Source organism: Chelon labrosus (assembly GCF_963514085.1).
Source record: "Chelon labrosus genome assembly, chromosome: 2".
Lineage (NCBI taxonomy): Eukaryota > Metazoa > Chordata > Actinopteri > Mugiliformes > Mugilidae > Chelon > Chelon labrosus.
Window position 1 is genome coordinate 4,712,925 of NC_140338.1, and position 19,691 is coordinate 4,732,615.

The window sequence follows — 19,691 nt, forward strand, 5'->3', positions numbered from 1 at the left end:
GGGAAATGGGTCATCCCATAATCATCCACTGTTTCTTTGTTTTTTTTAATGCCTGGATTGCTCCTTTGGTCCACAACACAGACCCATGTGTGTGTTTTCCCCACAACGGGATTTTAGGTTTGTTGTCATTTCAGAGATTGTGCTCATCCCCTCATGGCAGGCTGCCATTTTAATCTCCCCTTTGTGCAGCCTGTGTCATTCTTATGTGGCCACAACGCACCCACCCACCCACCCACACACACACACACACACACACACACACACGTTACTGTGTCACATGAGAGGATTAAAAACCTCATGTCAGAGACAGCTTATGTGCCAAACATGTTTTGGGGAAACTAAAATATGGCAACAAACCTCTATTATCTACTGCAACGCAGTCAAGGAGCTGTGCTACTCTGCACCAGGAAGAGATGAAATGATTCAGGCTCGAACTCAGAATATCAGGATAATGCAACAACAGTAATATTGATGATAATAGAATATTTTTATTGCAACTCTGATTACATACAACAATGAAATCAATAACAATCCAATAATACGCCGAAATAAAAGGATTTTAAAATATGTTGTGATGCAAACCGTGGGTTCGGAATTATATAAACCATATTTTTCATAATTAGCATTTTTTTTTCCCTGCAAAAAAAATGTTTAAAGTCCATGAAAGCAGGCTCCAAACTGCAGAGCATGACTAAATCCAGCAGGAGGCGGATGCCAAGTGTCATATTATTCCAGGTTTTTCAGTATTTATTATGTGGGTGGTGCAGAGATGTCACAGACTCATGCATGTAATATAAAACATTTGTCGTTAGTGGGTTTTAATCATGATTTAAAGCCACAATGACGTCCAGCCCCAGAGACAGTGAGTGGGCTCTGGTCCCCGCCTGATTGACACGCGCGTCGTCCAATCAGAATCAGTTTTACTGCGGCAATCCTGCGGTTGGACCCCGGCGTCGGAGTGTTGATGTACCGACCTCTGGGAATCTCTGGGCCGCCGTTATTATTATGGATACGTGAGGGAAACTCATCATTGTTTTGGGATTCTGTTCAACTGGCTGTTTCCTTCTTTTTATTTTTAACTTCCGAGGAGGACGCGGAGCCGCTCGGCAGATGCTAGCAGAAGCAGCTTCAGCTCCAAGCTAACGGTTAGTCAAGCTAGCGCCTGGCTGACGGTTAGTTAAGCTAGCGCCTGGCTAACGGTTAGTCGAGCTAGCTCCTGGCTAACATTTAGTCAAGCTAGCGCCTGGCTAACGGTTAGTCACGTTAGCGCCTGGCTAACCGTTAGTTAAGCTAGCTGCCCGTGGTAACAGCAGGCTCTGTCGGTGGCTGGTTAGTTGCTCAGCTAGCCAATCGCGTACCTGTGGTTTAGCTGGGATAGCTAGCCACCAGGAGAAGACCAGTGCCCTGAATTACTCTCGTATGGATGGCGATGGAAGTTACGACTTATCTCGGCTGATAATAATCCCAAGGGGGAATAATGTGAGCAGGACTGGCTCACCACATTCACTGTTTTAAGCCCCGGAGCCGCTGAAAAATCCGTCACAGGTGAGGAGGCTCGTTAACCCGCTGCTACCCGGGGCTAGCGAACGTAAAACTGGGTAGCTAACGGCTAGCTTGTGATAAGGAAAATAGTCTCCTGTTGTAATAATAATGAGCTTTACCAGAGAACACACAAGGCACGGATCGGAGCAGTGCTTGTGTGTAATTCGTTTCTTAATACTCAGTTAATTCGTTATAGCGACGAGCATGTGATCGGTGGGATTTCAGTTCCCGTTATTGGCTGTTGAGAGACTCGGTAACGGGAGCTATCTCCACCCTGCTGTCATATTATCATTACGGGATTGCTAACAGTATAAGCTAGCTAACTAAAACAGGCTCTTAATGTTTAGTCGACCTGTGCCCCCCCCCGGGTTCAGTATCCCCCAGACCAGAATCCACTACGAGCCGAATTAACGAAAATTATTCGAAAATTGTTTTATTTTTAATTTATTTTTTTCTCGATGACATGCAAATCTTGGATGTCACACTGCCCCCACGCTGAATTGTGACATTTTTATTTTTAATTAATGTAGTTTGGTGTCCGTGTTAAAAGGCGAGGTCCCCGGCTGGCTGTCAAAGCTCAGCCCGTTAGACTGTCACCTTGCTCCGGCTCCGCTGCTGCTGCCGCCGCTGCCGCTGCTCATGCGGAGGCTTTAAGCGGCGTTGCCGTGACTGCAGCGGCCCAAACACACCCAGTATTAACGTGCTGCCAGAGCTGGAGGCTTCTCCTGATGGAAGGAGATGCATTTTTTTGTCTGTGTGCATTTTTCTTCTAGCAGGAGTTTAAGAGATTCTGCAGCCCCCCGTTGATGAAGAAGGATTTATTTTTTATAGATCTATAGACGTGTGTATGTTAAGAATCACACCTGTGTTTAATATGCACCGATCAAGCATAACATTATGACCACTAACGGGTGAAATGAAAAAAACATCGACCATCTTGTGACAATTCAGTGTTCTGCAGGGAAACGTTTGGACCAGGCACCCCCACCCCGTAGCAGTGACACTCCTTGTTGGAAGCAGGCACCCCCAGCAGGATGCAGCCTGACACAGACACAAAAACGCTTTAGGGACAACTAAAAAAAAAAAACAGGACAAGGTGTTGACCTGGCCTCCAAATTCACTAGATCCCAAACTGATCAAGTATCTGTGGGATGATCCACAGAGGCCGCTCCCCTCAAAGGCCCCCCCCCCCCACTAACAACATCTTGTTCCCAGACACCACAGGACAGGTGGTCATAATGTTATGCCTGATCAGTGTATATGTGAGCAGTGTGCACGTCGGGGCTGGATGTCCCGTCAGTTCCCGGTTCGATACAAATGGAAACACCTCTAAATGAATTGATATGGAATTAATTCAGGAAGTCCGTAGAGATGCCCAGACCTGTTTAGTTGACACACGGCTTTGCTTTTTGTGACATGATGTAACAACAGTGGTGTGGTGCAAAGTGTGGTAGAAGTGTTGTTTTATGTTCCTGCATGTGCATGACAGGGTGCACATCTGCGTCAATGAAACATTGCAAAACATCCTCAAAACAACCTTATTGTTGTTGTAAGAATTGTGAGAATTTATTTCTTTTAAGATTGCACATCTTATCATCTCCTTCCCCTGATTAAAAGAAATGATGGCCCCTGTTCTTAGTATGCGAGTGTGGGGAGGAAGTGTTCCCCCCTACCTGTGTGATTGGTCCAGGACGTCTTATTTGGAACAGATTCGGATGCATTTGCAGTTATTGAATGACACTTATTTCAGGAAAAGTGAACAAAAAAAGATTTTGTGAGATGGGATCAGATCATCTGGGTAATCGCTGCTGATTTCCTTAATCGACATCTCAGTCATTGGTCCCTGAGATTTGTGGTATTTTCACAGTATGTTACCTCTAGTTGTGGGGCTGGGTTTAAAAAATAAAAAGTTATTTTACAATTTAAATCAATCTTGATTCTGATTCGTTAGAAATATGTGGTTTTGTGAGACATAATTTCTTTATCTTACATATGTCTTTGCCTTTATCCAGCTCTTCTCTATCATCATACTTTTCTGATTTGGAGATGAATACTGAGACTAATTTCTTTAAACCCAGCCCCATTAATTAAACTGTATGTCGATATATCAGTAGTTCAGCATACACTGTTAAAAACCCAACCCTTTCTTCTTCTTCTTCTTCTTCTTCTTCTTAACACTGTAGGTGCAGCATCCTGACCAGCCATCAGACTGGAGATCTCCCTGAGATTTCTCCTAAACACGACGTGATCCACATCACAAACAAGGAAGCCACTGATTGACACTGGAAGGGGAAAAGCGTTTACATCCTGTCTTTTTTATTTTTTTGAGGATATACAAGGATTCTCCCGACCAGAAAACCTCGACGTCCAACTTGCCATCCCCGCGTACAAACCGCTATATTTTCCACATTTTTGTTGGGGGTTGTTTTTGGGACGCTGCTCCACAGAGGCCCGTATCCTCCGAGGAGTCGTTGTGGGAGGCTGTTATCCGAGCTTCGGTGCTCTCTGCTGGGGAAGGAAGCCGAGGGGAAAGTCCCTGGAGAAGAGGGATAAAGAGAAAACAGCCTGAAGCCGGGAAGGGCGGCGCTTGCATGACTAACCGGCGTGGACGTCCACTAACGCAGCCGAACAATGAAGCCACATGAGACAATACCACCATCATCATCATCATCATCTCTATCAACGCCGAGTCCTGCTGTGCTGTCTCACGCACATGCATACTAATGGATGCTCCACTGGATTTCCCCCTCAGCGTTTTGGAAAGTACCTCGCGACCACTTTCTCGTCTTCCGGTCTCGTCCATGGTGCAGTTAGAAAGAGGTGTGGTTTGAATCGGGCCACTGGCGGGGCTCAGGGATGCCCCGGCACCGGAAAACCAGGCTACTTAATTGGCCCGCTTACATACTCTTCTTTCTAATACAAGTCTTGGACTGAAAGCAGGAACATTTTTATTTGCAGGACTTCCTTATTTTTATCACTCTGCTACAGCTGGATACAGAAAACCAACAAGTCAGATTATTATCACAGGCACTTTTTCTTTTAAGCTTTCCTCTCCTTTTTGGTTTTTGTTTCACTCTCATTTCTTCATATCTGATTCCCACCCAAACAGATCTACCTCGGCCAACTCTTGTACCTCACTGTAATCATATTTCGGAGACCATTCAACCTGGAGAAGTTCATATCGATAGTCTTTTGTGTTTATCAGATAACGGCACCAACTCACTCAAGAACTTAAATTATTGTGTCAGAAGAGTCACTTCTAATAACAGCCATGTTTTTTTTAATTGCACTATTATAATGTCTTGCCCAAGCATCTGATTTACACTCATTGTACTGTTGGAGAAAAGGCCCCATCAGAGTCATCGCTTAATGTCGGCTGAACCCTAATTTTACATCATTTTTACTCCGTAGACTTAAAGAATTCCTTAAAAACTGGCAAAACAAGAATTCACTCTGCAGCCGTTCCTCCATTTGTCTTTTACTTCTCGTCTTTCCTTTGTTTTGTCCCTTTCCTGTCACAAACTCCCACTCTCTAGTGGGTCAGTGAACACACGCATACATTAACACATCCCTACACGCAGGAAGTGATGCCAGGTAGTAGTAGTAAGAGCGGGGGGCGGGGTCCGTCCTCGTCACCGCTGCCTCACGCCGTCGTCCCGCCGAGCCGACCGCTGCGACCTTCCCGCTACGTCCCGGTGTCGGCAGCCACCTTCTTCCTCGTTGGCTCCACCACGCTCTTCTTCTGCTTCACGTAAGTGCGCTTGAATGGTGCTGATTATTTTAAATCCTTTCTGTACGATGAACCCGGTACCAGATTATGTAACTAAATGCAAGTAAATGGAGTTTTTTGTCTTAATGTCTCTAAAATATCAGGCTTTAAACCAAATAAAAACAACATTCCAAGTGTATTTTATTGAAAAGTGTTTTTTTTAGTGAAATAATAAGAGCCCCATAAACGTGTGGGACAGTTAAAATGAAATGGATCAATGTACACAATCCACTCTGCTCCACTCTGCCATGCTAGGTGTCATTGGGAACTAGAGAAGCTGCTCTTTCTTTCTTTTATATTACCTTTCATGCTCCTTTTGAGAATATCTACGAGTTTCTCCATCAACTATGCACCACATGGTGACTTGCCTGACTGGATCTGAGCCATATGCCTCAATTTCATACATAATAATCACAATACAGTCATCTTGTACAGAAAGTCAGCTGTACAACTATGTGTAACTTTCTTTGGTGACTGATTTCCCTGATGAGTTGCATTCATGCACAGCAGCTATATGAAGGAAATATCAGTATTTTTATGGATTTTATAATGTGCACGATGGCAGTAGGCCTTGATGTTCACGATAAATAAAATGTCCAATGGTTGAATTGTGTGTACATTGCCCCATGTAGTGGGAATCGGTAGTATATTGTTGCCAGATTCCCTATCGAGAAGTAAAAATCCAGTGTGGCACACTTTGGGTAGTTTGGTTTTATCCAAATGTCCAAATGGAGAGTCGGCCTGGTTCTATTTCAGGTTGTTTTTATGTTGTCTAATCTAGAAGACGTTTTAGGCCAGGATAAAAATGTAAACAACACATTTCTTAAACCTAGCGCTACCTATTTTGATACGAACGACATTTTCAGATGTAAGCAGCGACCGTAAGTGTATTGGACAGAAAGCTAAAGTCAGTGGTATTAAATGGCCGCTGATCTGCCGACATCTCACTCTGGAGTTGGCTCATGCGTAACTGACAAGAGTGTGAGATTGTGACAAGCGAAGTGTTTACAAAGCATGTGAAACACAAACGTGGTCGAAATGTGAGAAAATCTAATCTGTGTGTGTGTGTGTGTGTGTGTTGGTGTGATCAGCGTGGTGCTTCAGATTAGCGAGGTGAAAATAGGCCAACATCTGTCACCCTGACAAAAACCCATCACCCAGTTACTCGCCCTTCTTCCATCTTCTTGCTTTACCTGTGGTTACTGTCTCGTTCCTCCAGATTGTCTCAACTAATTAATATCCGACCAATGAAAAAGCTTACTATGCTCATTTATTGAATGTAAATTGGCTTAGACACATGCTATCTGTAATAGCAGGGAGTTTGAGGGCAAGCGTAGCCGCTTAGCTTGTTTCTGAGGCGAACACTGAAAATAATGGGTTTGGAGAATAACATTGAACGGTTGAACAGTGTTTAGGCACAGCTGCTTAGCATGTTTCAGTTTGTGCATTTCGGTTAATTCAGCTGTTAATATTGTGTAAAAAAGAAGTTTACTGATGTAATAAGGATGACAACTATAAAATATAAAACACTTAACTATTAATCAACATTTAAAAGTAGGTTAATTTAGTATAAATAATCAGTAATGGAAAGAAGTAAAAGTAATGAAAATAAGCCAAAGAACATGAGCTAGAATAAAATATATCTCTGCCTTTAGGGTTTAATTCCACTATTGAACTGTTTAAATTGTGAAAAAAATGATTTGCTGATGTAATAAGGGTTAGAAAATGTAAATAAACACTTAAAAGGTTGGCTAGTTTTAAGGTTTTGAATAAATACATCCAGCGCCATAAACTCCCTAACCCTCTCTGGAATCAGTCGCATTATTTTGGTTCCTCTTCTTCTACTTTGTTTTTTTGGCAGCGTTCCTCTTCGTTGGAAGAGGAATAAGTTTTGACGCAACGGGGGCATGATTTCACTTTTTGGCAGACCTAAAATAAATAACTACAAAAGATCATGCCCGGCTGATACCAATCATTTTAAAAATGCCTGGATCAGCCCCAATATCACTCGTGACATCCCTACCTTCATTATAAACGGTTTTAATATGTTTGTTTTGCAGCAGGATCTTGACAGCGCTGTTCATGTTTCAGGTGTCCGTGGCTTTCAGAGCGTTTCTCAGTAGCTGTGCCCATCTACAATGGAGTCATCTTCCTGTTTGTTCTGGCTAACTTCTGCATGGCCACGTTCATGGACCCCGGCATCTTCCCGAGAGGTCAGTGTACCGATGTTTACGTTGATATTGTCTGTTCATATCGATGGTAAATGTCTCTTTTGCCTTTGTGTAGATATCTTTCTTTTTTTCACGTACAAAGATCTGTTGCCTTTTTGCGACATCGCAGCAGCAGTGGCTGGAGGTGACCTGTTTTCTGGGGCTAATTTCTTCGGCTTTTCACTTGGACACTTGATAAGAACGTGGCGTTCAATGTCTCGGTGTCGCTAGTGATTAGACAAATAGATTCTATTGCTGATTGTGTCCAAGACTCCAAGATTTTTTTAGAAAAGGTTCGGTTTAGTTTAGTTATTTGACGCTATAAAACCAGGACATGACATAATGATGATTGACAGTTGCCATTGACAACTGCTCTGTGAGTCTCGGACCTTACTGCAGCGTGATTTTTACTTTCCAAATTACAGACATGGCCGATTCTCACGGGATTAAGATCAAAGACGACCCGCCGCAGTTATTAGACAGTTATTAGGTCCCCAGGTGAAGCTAGTCCTGTGTGAATAGGGGTTAATTATGACAGCGTTTCACACAAATGGAAAGATAAAACTGTCTAGTGATCTTTCATCCAAAATGTCAAAGGTTAATTCCACCGCGGCCTCAGTTTAATTAATTAAAACCACTTTATTAATGCCCTTAAAGTCTTCACTTCATACGAGTCTGGACAGAAAAGTAAACTTGGCCGGTTGATGGAACAATAAAACATGCACTCGTGTCACACATGCAGAACTTTGAGGATTATGTGTGTGTGTCTGTGCAGCTGAGGAGGATGAGGACAAGGAAGACGACTTCCGTGCTCCCCTCTACAAGACGGTGGAGATCAGGGGGATCCAGGTCAGGATGAAGTGGTGTTCGACCTGCCGCTTCTACCGGCCCCCGCGGTGCTCCCACTGCTCCGTCTGCGACAACTGTGTGGAGGTCGGCCCACGCTCACACACGGACCGTTTACGAATAATTATCTGTTTTATGAATGCGCTTTATGTGGAACACCTGTCACACCTCTGCTCTTACCAACCGTGTCTTCACCTTCACCCTCACGTAGGACTTTGACCACCACTGTCCGTGGGTGAACAACTGCATCGGCAGGAGAAACTACCGCTACTTCTTCCTCTTCCTCGTGTCTCTGACGGCTCACATCATGGCCGTGTTTGGCTTCGGCCTGCTGTTTATCCTCTACCACCGCCAGAACATCGACCGCCTGCACACCATTGTCACGTATCTTTTAATATTTCGTCTCCGTCTGATTGTGCCCAAGATGCACTGAGATCATAAATATTAGTCCACTTTTTATTTATCTGTATCTGATCCATCAATACTTACCTTAAAAACCTGTTGTGTATGATTTGATACTTGTCATCTGCCCCCTGGTGGATTTATCCATACTCTGCAGTCAGTAGCTTTTGGCAGCCATTTCCAAAATGTCTGCTGTCATGAGCTTTCCAGTTTTTTGCAGTGAAATCTTTGTTAATTTTGAAAAGGTTACATTAAAATTTTCATTTATGTTGTTACTGATTGAATATTAACTTTATTGAACATAATATTAGTTGCTATGTTAGCCTGATCAAGCTAATATTAGCATTTAAGTAGACCAAACAAGATAATGTTGAGCACTTAATTAGCCTAAACAAGCTAATGTTAGGATTTAATTAGCCGAAATGAGATGATGTTAACCACCTAATTTGTCCGAACAAGCTAATGGAAGCATTTATCGAGGCTAAACAAGATCATTGTGGCCAAGTAATTAGCATAAACAGAATAATGTTTGCTGCGGTCAGTCTAAACAAGTTAGATTGTGTCATATATACACGCTGAAGAGGTCCAATCCACCATTGAGTCCGTCCATGTCATCTTAATGGGCCTCGAGCTATTTGTTGAACACGGTAATAACAAATAAATAAAGATATTCCTTGACCCCCTGTGCTCCCAGCCTGGCTGTAATGTGTGTTGCAGGACTGTTCTTCATCCCTGTTGCTGGCCTCACTGGCTTCCACATAGTACTTGTGGCCAGAGGCAGGACAACCAATGAACAGGTGAGAAATGATACCAGAGATTAGTCCCAGGGTTTTTTTATGTGATAATTATAGAAGTAGCGGTGACATGTTTAACAACTGTCTCCTCTTGATCTCTGTATTTTGTTTTCCCCAGGTAACAGGGAAGTTCAGAGGAGGCGTTAACCCATTCACCAACGGCTGCTGGAAGAATGTCTCTCATGTCCTCTGCAGTTCGCAGGCACCAAGGTTAATTTTTAATAACTCTTCTCCTGTTATACTACTTCTGTTTGTCCTTCTATCAACAAACACATGTCTCAGTCCATAACCCAATGAAATAGTTTCCATAGCCTCAGCTCTTCAAAATGATCAACATTAACTTTGACAGAAAGATTTATTGGACTGAATCTGGTCCATTGTCTGAAAATACAAGGGAGACGAGTAACGTTAGCTTCTATGTTAGCCTAAAGAAGTTAATGTTAGCTGCTATGTTAGCCTAAAGAAGTTAATGTTAGCTGCTATGTTAGCCTAAAGACGTTAATGTTAGCTGTTATGTTAGCCTAAAGACGTTAATGTTAGCTGTTATGTTAGCCTAAAGAAGTTAATGTTAGCTGCTATGTTAGCCTAAAGACGTTAATGTTAGCTGTTATGTTAGCCTAAAGACGTTAATGTTAGCTGCTATGTTAGCCTAAAGAAGTTAATGTTAGCTGCTATGTTAGCCTAAAAAAGTCAATGTTAGCTGTTATGTTAGCCTAAAGAAGATAATGTTAGCTGTTATGTTAGCCTAAAGAAGTCAATGTTAGCTGCTATGTTAGCCTAAACAGTACAGGAAAAGCCTTTATGAAGGCTAGGGTAAGACTGTTTCGCTCTAGTTTCTTGTGTTTTTGCTTTTGTCCAGCTCTCCTGTGTCCTCATGTTTTTTTTAAATCCAATCAGCTTTCAGTCCTCACGGTGCTCTGAGAGCTGGAGCTCCTGGTCTAGATCTCCCCCACACGTCGACTAATCTCGTCGTCTCACAAAACCACGCTCATGAGACTGCAGCGAGACATAAGCACGCATTTATTTAGTGTGTGGTCGTTCTGTGCAGGTATCTGGGCAGGAAGAAGTGTGTGCAGAGTGTGTGCGTGCAGCCTCCTTTTCTGAGGCCCCAGCTGACTGAGGCCCAACTGGCTGCAAAGATCCTGGACAACGGCATCCAGGGAGACCTGCACAGGGTGAGAGCAGCATAAACTCAGCTGTGTTACCATTTGTTTTCATTTAACCCTTTGACTGTTCGTCTCTTATTCTTACGTCTGCTTTCATCTTTTCAGTCCAAGTCCAGTCTGGAGATGATCGAGAGCCAGTCATGTGACACTGAGGCGCCGCCGCCTCCTAAACCAGAGCTCCGTTATCCTGGAATCACCAGAGGAAACGCAGAGGGTAACTCTTGTCTAATGTCTGCCACAGATCTGGCTTTTACAACCTGCACACCGACTTTAAATGGGCCCATAAGCAGTCTGCACCCTCGCCTGTTCATCCATAATGGCACCTAAACTACATTACTACTATTTTTGTTAATGGTGGATTTTATTTCCGCCCTCCGACAGAGTGCAGCCTGCTGAACAAAGCCCCGCCCACTCCCACCATGTACAAGTACAGGCCGACTTACAGCCCCGGCAAGAACCACACGGCGCTCACGCACGCTTACGCCAACCAGGTAACGCACACGTGAACACGTACACAAGAGTCGGCCGATACATTTTCATTGTCCCTGCTTCTTTGATCACTTTGATTTCAGTCTAATGCGTCTCCATTTTTGTGTTTTTTTTTTTCCTTTTAATTTCCGGTCTGCCATCTTGGTTTGATTTCTCAGTGGCTTTCTGTTGATCAGTATCAGTAAGTGATTGTTCTGAAAGCATTTCATTTCTTTTTTTCCCCCTTCTTGTCTTATCGTCTCCTTTTTTTCCCTTTTTTTATGTTTCTCTGTCTCTTTCTGTTTGATCTGGACATGAGTGAAATACTGGGTTGAGAAATCTTTATGATTTGTCAGTGCTGTCAAAATACAAAAAATGATTCCCTTTATTGCCTTGAAATGAACATGTAATCCTAGAGGTGCACCTGTTTCTGCACCTCACTGATATGTAATATTGGCTCATTTTATTCATTCATCAGTGAGGTGAAAAACAAAAACAGAAGGAGAACTAAAGGAGAAACCAGTCTGTATGTGATTCATATAAAACCAGAAGTTTATGTAAGTCAGAGGTTGCGCTAGACTTTTTCATTGTCGTCATTTTGACTGACAGGGTCATGAAAATCCCATCATAATCTATTTTTACCCGTCACTTTAATTTTTTTTTTAATTTTTTTAAAATGATAATAAAGACATATTCAGTAGCGTTTAATTTTCATTAAAGTTCATACTTTTTTCCAGAACAGTATTGACTTTAAATGGTAACAAAAAAAACAAAAAAAAAGTTTCGGCTGCCGAACTCTGACGTGTGCATCAGTGTAATCGTTATACCAGGAAATCGTGCTCCGACAAAAGTTCTGCGATGTTTGGAACGCAAACTGCGATGAGAGACAAGAGCCAATTAATAAGGTCACTCGCCACCAAGTGGTCAGGGGTGTGAATTGCAGTCTGTCAAAATGACGGATGGCCTTCAGATTTTTCCATCACATTTAAAAAAAAAAAAAAAAAAAACGGTCAATGATGGAAAATATTCGGTTAACCCTGATGTAGGTAGATAGTTTTTTTTTTTTTTTTTTTAAATTAGCAGAAACAGAATTCAGTCTACTATTAACTTTTCCTTTGTCGTCTAAGACTACAGAATAAAAAGGTTTCTTTTATTCATTTGTTTTGGTTTTGGATTTCAATATGAACCTGAATAAAGCTATTTTTTATTAAATCATCATTCATCGTACCTGACTAATTCTGGATTGCTATATTTAAGCTAGTTCTACTAAGTATTTGTGCTCATGTCTTGTCTATTTCCTCCGGCACTGAAAACCTGATTTTCACTCTTTCTTAACATTTCTTTCGTTTATTTCTTTTCAATTTCCCATCTTCATATTAATTCTTCTTTCTGCTATAAACGTGTCCGTATTAATATTTCAATCATCACCCTCACGACAATGTGTTATTCCAACTGTGTTCAAACTGAAGTACCTTTTGGACTTTTTATTTATTTCATTCTTCTGTAACAGAAACCTGAAAAACAACCTGAAACATTACTTGGATCAGCTGTGGTGTTGTGTCAGGATGTTTTAGACCTCGCATTAACATCCGTCCAGGGTGATCTGATCGCTAGTGTCCATCCTAAAGACCAGGTGTGAACACTGATCTGGTCTCAGTCCTCATGTGGAGGTGGTCTGGGACACATGGTGGTGTGAACACACAGTGAGTCCTGGGTCACATTAAAGACCACCTACTCAACAGGGCTGATCTGAGGAAGAGGAGTTTAACTCATTCATTCAACCACTATTAGAAATGATCACATGAATCAGTGACGTCTGTTCATTAGTGTTGAGAGACTTTTAGAAGATTCTGGTGGATGTGGAAGCTTCCAGGGTTCAGTTCTAATCTGAGCTTTGTCTCTAAAATTTCTAACGTCAGAAATAAGGAAGAACTAAACATTTACAGCTTGTTCCAAAATCTGGATCATGTCCCCAAGTCAACAACCAGCTGTTCATGGTTCTGATCCAGCGGTAGGTAAAGATCCATTAGAGACAGCAGCTGGTACAATATTCTACAGACCACATGATGGCGCTGCTTGTTTACAGACAGACAAACTGAGATCAGATCTCAAGAGACGCATGTGGGGACACATTTTAATTAACACCAGGTACTTATAGCACTTTTAGTCAGAACGCCCAGGTCGGATTTTAATGTGAGGTCTGAACGGGGTCTAAAGCTCCTATTTGTTCGTCTTTTTCTGTCTCTCTTACCTCCCTCCGCTCCCTCTCTTCTTCACCCTCTCTCCCGTTTCTCTTCCTCCTTTCACCTCCTCCAGTTAAGTCAAGGCGAGAGCGTTGGCAGTGCCAGGGACTCCTCCTCCCTCCTCCAAGCTAGCCAGCAGCCCGGCTTCCGCTCGCAGCCCAGCCTGGACCGCCGGGACGCCTCCTCTGACAGAGTGGGCGGGGAAGGAGGTGGAGAGAGGAGGGAGGGGGGGAGAGAGGCGGGAGGGAGCGGAGGAGGCATCCCCGGCTACTCTCTCGGCGGGCGCTCGTACCCCTCCTTCTCCGACCCGACCGTCCTGTCGGGAATCGCGTCGCGATCTTCCAGCTCCACGCACACCTCGGCGGGCGCCACCCACGTCTCCGAGGCGACCACCACCTCGGCGAGTTTCAAGAGCTTAGCCAATCAGACGCCGCCTCACCACCCCGCCCGCAACGGGAGCCTGTCGTATGACAACCTGCTGGCGGGCGGCGATGATTTTGACAAAGGCGTGGTGGCGGGTACAGCAGCCCCTGAAGCGTACACTGGGAGACCCTGTACGCCGGCTGCTGGGGGCTACAACTCCCCCTTCATGTCCTCGCAACAGAGAGATGCTGAGACGCACTCCCAGTCCTCCCAGTCTCCCCACCACCGCTCGTCCTCCTCCTCCTCCTCCCACCATCACCACCACCACCACCACCACCCCTTCCTCCATCGCTCCTCTTCCTCCACGTCCTCTTCCCCACCGCCTCCCTTAGAGAGAGAGCGCATGCTGGGCGAGTCCCACCCGTCGGCCAATCATACCTCCGGAGCCCCCTCCTCAGCCCCCGCTCCGCCACACCACCACCACCACTCCCACCACCACCACCACCACTCCCACCACCACCACCACTCCTCCTCCTCCACGACCTCCCGGCCTCCGTGCTTCGCGGCCCCCCACGCGCTGCCCCACCACGCCTACCCCTACCGCACCCGCTCCACCGACACGCCTCTGGGCACCACCTCCACGACCCACCCTCCCCGCTCCCCGCACCCTCCGCCTCTGGGGAAGTCGCTCTCGTACTCCAGCGCTGCTGCCGCAGAAATGCAATACCGTCTGGTCCGCAAGGCTTCGGCGTCAGCCGGAGCAAACGCAGCGGGGGTAGGAGGAGGAGGAGGAGGAGGAGGAGGAGGAAGTGGAGGGATGGGAGGAGGAATACATGCGCCGAAGTGAGTATGAGTTTCACCTTCTGTCAGGACGATTGCTGCTAAAACTGAAATAAAAAAAAAAAACACCTGCCCGCCTGAAATCCTGACTTCCTGATTGACCGCTCCTCCTCCTCCTCCTCCTCCTCCTCCTCCTCCTCCTCCTCCTCTTCCCTTCTCTCCTCCTCCTTTTCCTCCTTCCAGATTTCCTGTGAGTTCCTCCTTCTATTAACCTTTGCTTGTCTTCATCCATCCGAGACGTCTGTCCCTGTTCGATGTCGTGGTCCGTCCGTCCGTCCGTCTGTCTGTTCTCGTTGTCTGCATTGTTGTCGTGTTTCGTTGGGTCAGTACGTCGGTTCATGTCCATGCAGAGGAACACAGAAACCATAACTGGAACAGCTCTGATGCAGAAATTAGTTTGTGCTCAGCAGAAATACAGAAAAAACACTGATAGAAGTAATAAAATTGATGAAGTAAGTACGGCTGCAACGTCACAACACAACGTTTACAAAGAAAACCCTGAACCCAGACATCAGAAGTGATGAAATTCATTTTTATCCTGCAGAGGACAATAATAGCACCAGTAGATAAAGACTGGCAAATTCTCAAAGGTAGAAAAATGAATATCTGGACTATTCCAGTGAGTTTAGTCTTTAGTCAGAGCCTGGGAGTCGTCGTGTCATCATCATCATCGTCGTTTTAAAAAAAAAAAAAGAACTCAACAGAGACTCCCAGGCTGATGCTAATGGCTAACATGTCAGCGCTGCTTCCCAGCAGTTTGTTTCTGCACATATGGACGTCTAAAACTAAACCAGGTAGATTTCTTTACGTGGGTGCTAGCAGCCTTTAGCAGTGGTTAGCATCACCGTGGTTGTCTGGGGTCGTTCTTTGAGGAGTTTCCATGTTCTCCCTGTGTCGGCTGTATTTCCTCTCACATAGACATAGATGTGAAGTTAGTCAGTGACCCTGAATGGGCTGTAGGTGTGACGGGAGTATGAATGTGACCCTCTACAGAATAATACAACATCTTTCCTCGTTACATGGAATGAATTGCAACTTCTGCGATTAAAAGTATTAATGGCGTTATCTTCATTTCTAGATATCATGTCACAATTATGATTGAATAAAGATTTATTAGGGAAAGTGCTGTTTATTACTTATTGGTTAACCAAAGGCTTACTGACTACTGCAAAAAAAAAAAAGCTGAAAGATTAATTGGAATGGTTGATCGACTAATTGATGGATTCATTTATCTAAAAATAATAACTGATAGCTTTCAATAGATTAATTCACTGAAATAACATGAGACTGATGCAGCCCTAAATTAATCCAAGATGTGAAATGATACCACCAACATTTTTAACATATAATCAAACGTATGTTGATCTTTTAATTCTGCCAGGATGCTTTCAAACATGGTTCCTGTGTTCCTGTGGATAAACAACAGTCCCAGATCCAACACTGTCTGGTATTCTGGCTTGTGAAGCCTCTATTTGCACGGGTCAGACATCATCTGGGGACCTCTAGTCATTTTTAATCCCAGTAGCTGTCATCTGTGACGTTAATCCTGTGGGTATCTGCTGCGTTTGTAAATGTGTATCATTAAAAACTATGAACACAAATGACCTGCAGTAGCTGCCTACCTTTTATACAATTATGAATGAAAACCTAGACGTCACTATGGGTGTAAATTCAAGAGGGTGATGTGGAGGCGTTTTATCTGAGTCCCCTGGTAACATAGATCCCGTACAAATAGAGCTTTAGACTGTTTCATTTTCTGTTCCACATCCCTGTTGTTGTTTTTCCATCGTGCTCACTGTTATTTGCAGTTACACCACAACTCCATGCTACTCATGGTCTTCTACCAGGCAGGGGGGGGTGTCTATTGCTCCCCCCACTGAGACCTTGATGACCACATGAGTAGACTGGGGTGGTGTGACGGCAAAACAAAACCACAGCACGAGCTGTTAGATGTGTTGGTGACTGTTAATTTCATCTGCTGTTGGTGATTTGCACAAAGAACCAAAGAAACACAAATATCACACTTAAAAAAACAAAGTGAGCCAATATTACATATCTGTGACATGCACCTCCAGGATCACAAGTTCATTTCGAGGTCAAATTAGAGTCCAGCTCTCACAGACAGGGCTGGGTGTCGCTGCTGATTTCCTGAGACATTTGGAGACTTTTCAGTTTCCGAACAATTTGACTGATGTCGTCATTGGCTGCAGAGGTTTGACGTATTTCCACAATCAGCTCTCAGTCCTGACGGTGCCCTCACACGTCGACTAATTGGACTAAAAATAAGGAAAGCAGGAAATCGATCCAAGGATTGAATCAGAAAATCAGTTTTCTCAAACCCAGCCCTGCCTACGCAGCATTAACAGTTAGCATGATTCACCCCTTTGAGTCTTGGGGTGTTTTCTCTTCTTTGTCCAGCCTGAATCATTGTTGTGACTCATATTTCTTGTGTTTTTGAAGCGGCGACTCCCCGTCCCTGACTTTCACTTTCACTTCTTTGCGTTTTCCCCCGAAATCAGGGATGAGCCGATCCAGATGACGCCTCCGGGTCGGACCAACGGCGGCCAGCCCTTCTCTCCCTCACGCTCCTCCTCCTCCTCCTCGGCCCCTCCCTCTCCCTTCCACCCAGCGCACCCAGTGTCTGCCCGGCCCGGAGCGGCGGCGGCGGCGGCGGCGTCGTCCTCTCCCAGCACAGCACTGACTCAGAGTCCAGCCCACAAGCCTCAGGGTGGCGGGGTGAAGAAGGTGACGGGCGTCGGGGGCACCACCTACGAGATCTCCGTCTGAGTCGCTCCGGTCAGGCTCGAAGCGGAGCTGCTGTCGTCTCCTTCTTCTGCCTTTGAAGGACTTTAGAACAACACCCCGGTCTCCTGCAGACCTGGAGAACTGTGGTTGTTTGACTCCTGCTGCTACACATCCGCCTCAGTAACCGCTGGTAACACGACCTGGACTGACACGAGCCAGGACTTAATGGCACTGATTAATTTTGTGGATCTTATTTTGGGTGGGTTTTTAGCTCCGTAGATAGTTCGAGGTGTTTGCACGATCGGGTCTGGGTGTTGCATGACGTTAGTGTAGCAACGGGAAGGCGTTACCACTGCCAGGGTGTCGGGGGCTGGATCCCCACCGGGACCAGCACCAGCAACGTCTGGAACAGGGTCGTAGGACTGTAGGTGTACATGAGCATGTGTAGAGCGTGACACCCCGTGGTTGTCTGTGGAATCCATTCAAAGTTAAGGGCTTCCTGTAGACGACAAGGAACTAAAATCAAGTCAGGTGTCGGTGAAACACAACTTCTACGTCATCCTCTGAACGGATTCTACCGACGAGTGGCGTCCCCGAATAACCTCCTGTCCCGTCCCTCCAGGTCGACGTCTTTATTCGCAGCCTTCCAGATGCACAGGGATGGACGACGCGGTCCGACTGGAGGTCAGTTTAACCGGTTAGTAGGATCTGATGACAATCTGCCAGTGGCCCGGACAAACAAACCCAAAGGCCGCCCACGAACTCGCTGATCAATGTCGCTGCGGGACTTAAATATTTTGTTGAACGGAAGGAAAAACAAAACAAAACAAAAAAATCTGAGGAGAAATACGTTGATTTCCCCCCGTGCTCTGACTCGTTGATTTACTCCTAGATGTGAATATGATTCCATGTTTTGTACAGGATAGTGTGATTTTAAATGTGAATTTCATTTTTGTAAAAAACGAAAAAAAGAAAACGAAAAAAAACAAAGATCAAGTGGTGTTAAACCGGACAGCATGCGTTTCTGCAGCCCCGGCCCCTAGGGGCCTCCGTGTGTCGGGCTGCGGGACAAGAATCTGACGTGAACGTGGAAACCGTGCGTTGGCCTTTTTTCATCGTTAACGTGCTCCTGAAGACCAGAGATCCACTCCTTGAGCAAAATGCCTTGAAAACTCAAAAGTGTTGTCAGTTTTCCTTTATTTTTTATTTCACCTATTTAATTAGACATTGTTTTATATACATTTATATGGAAATATTGCTATTGACAAATGAAGAGTTTTTAATATTGACACAAAAAGGGGAGGGGCGGGGGAGGGGCAGTGTTTACTGGTTTACTGTTGTGTCGGTTTCAGCGTAAGGATGAAGATTAAAGTCGAGCCCTTCTGGTTTCAGTTGAGCTCCGACAATTAATTAATTAATTAATTAAGACAATTAGCAACTTTGTAAATGTCATATTTTCCGGTAAAACGGCAGGAGCTTATTTATAACACGGCCTTGAAGTCAAACTGCGTCGTATAACCGAGCACAAAGAGTTAACGTCACAGACTAGAGGTCAGGATCAATGTTGAGTGAAGTATTGGGGCCACTGTTAAAAAAAGAAAAAAGAAGAAGGACCTTTTTTAAAAGAAAACAATTACGAGGTTACTTGATTTTTCTTTTCTTTTCTTTTTTTTTGAGAAAAAGTTGAAAGTCATTCCTGGATAAAGTTGTAATTTAAATAATAAGAAAAACGACGACTCAGTGACCAAAATAAAGCCACAAATTCACAAGGACCGCTGTAATATACAACACTCAAGTCATGAGAATAAAAAGGGTTCTATCTGGACAACATGACTTCATGTTTGTTTCAACGCTTATTGGTGTTAAGTTTGAGTGACCAGTCGCCACGGAGACCACTAGTTCTAGTTCCTCTTTCAGCCCGGTGGTGTTCCTCGCATCTTCTCCCATTCGTTCTTCCTGGTGTTGCCATCACTGCTGGTGTCCACTTGGTTGACCGTCACCGGGTTTGTCAGTCTGTCGGCAATGTCCCCGGTGGTCATCCCCACCGCCCCAGACCGGAGACCAAGACCCAGGAACAAGCTCAACACAAGGGCACCACGTACCTGAGATTGAAGATCGCAGGTAAGCTGGACACGGTGAAGCTCAGAACCAAGAACAAGTTTTCATTCACTGATCAGACATAACATTACGACCACCTTCTTAATATTGTGTAGGTCTCCCTTGTGGTGACTCATCAGAAAATGGACATGGGCCTTCTGGGGGGAGGGGCCTCTGTAGATCATCCCACAGCTACACTGTCTGGC

At 44.6% G+C, this 19,691-nt stretch overlaps 1 protein-coding gene across 3 annotated transcripts; it reads left to right on the forward strand.

Moving 5' to 3' along the window:
- The first annotated feature begins 761 nt into the window (after nucleotides 1–761).
- LOC311507059 (palmitoyltransferase ZDHHC5-A-like) lies at nucleotides 762–18,709 on the forward strand. Of its 3 annotated transcripts, XM_084571264.1 has the most exons (13): nucleotides 762–1,545; nucleotides 3,726–4,362; nucleotides 5,124–5,293; nucleotides 7,403–7,524; nucleotides 8,297–8,454; nucleotides 8,579–8,751; nucleotides 9,464–9,566; nucleotides 9,682–9,773; nucleotides 10,612–10,738; nucleotides 10,835–10,943; nucleotides 11,111–11,220; nucleotides 13,514–14,646; nucleotides 17,163–18,709. In XM_084571264.1, the coding sequence occupies exons 3-13, from the start codon at nucleotides 5,130–5,132 to the stop codon at nucleotides 17,428–17,430; spliced, it is 2,559 nt and encodes an 852-aa protein (XP_084427390.1). In that variant the 5' UTR covers nucleotides 762–1,545; nucleotides 3,726–4,362; nucleotides 5,124–5,129; the 3' UTR covers nucleotides 17,431–18,709. The 3 variants fall into 3 exon arrangements, with proteins under 3 accessions (XP_084427390.1, XP_084427388.1, XP_084427389.1); XM_084571262.1 differs by having other exon boundaries at nucleotides 763–1,545; nucleotides 3,726–5,293; nucleotides 17,163–18,708; XM_084571263.1 differs by having other exon boundaries at nucleotides 763–1,145; nucleotides 3,726–5,293; nucleotides 17,163–18,708.
- Nucleotides 18,710–19,691: the final 982 nt, after the last annotated feature.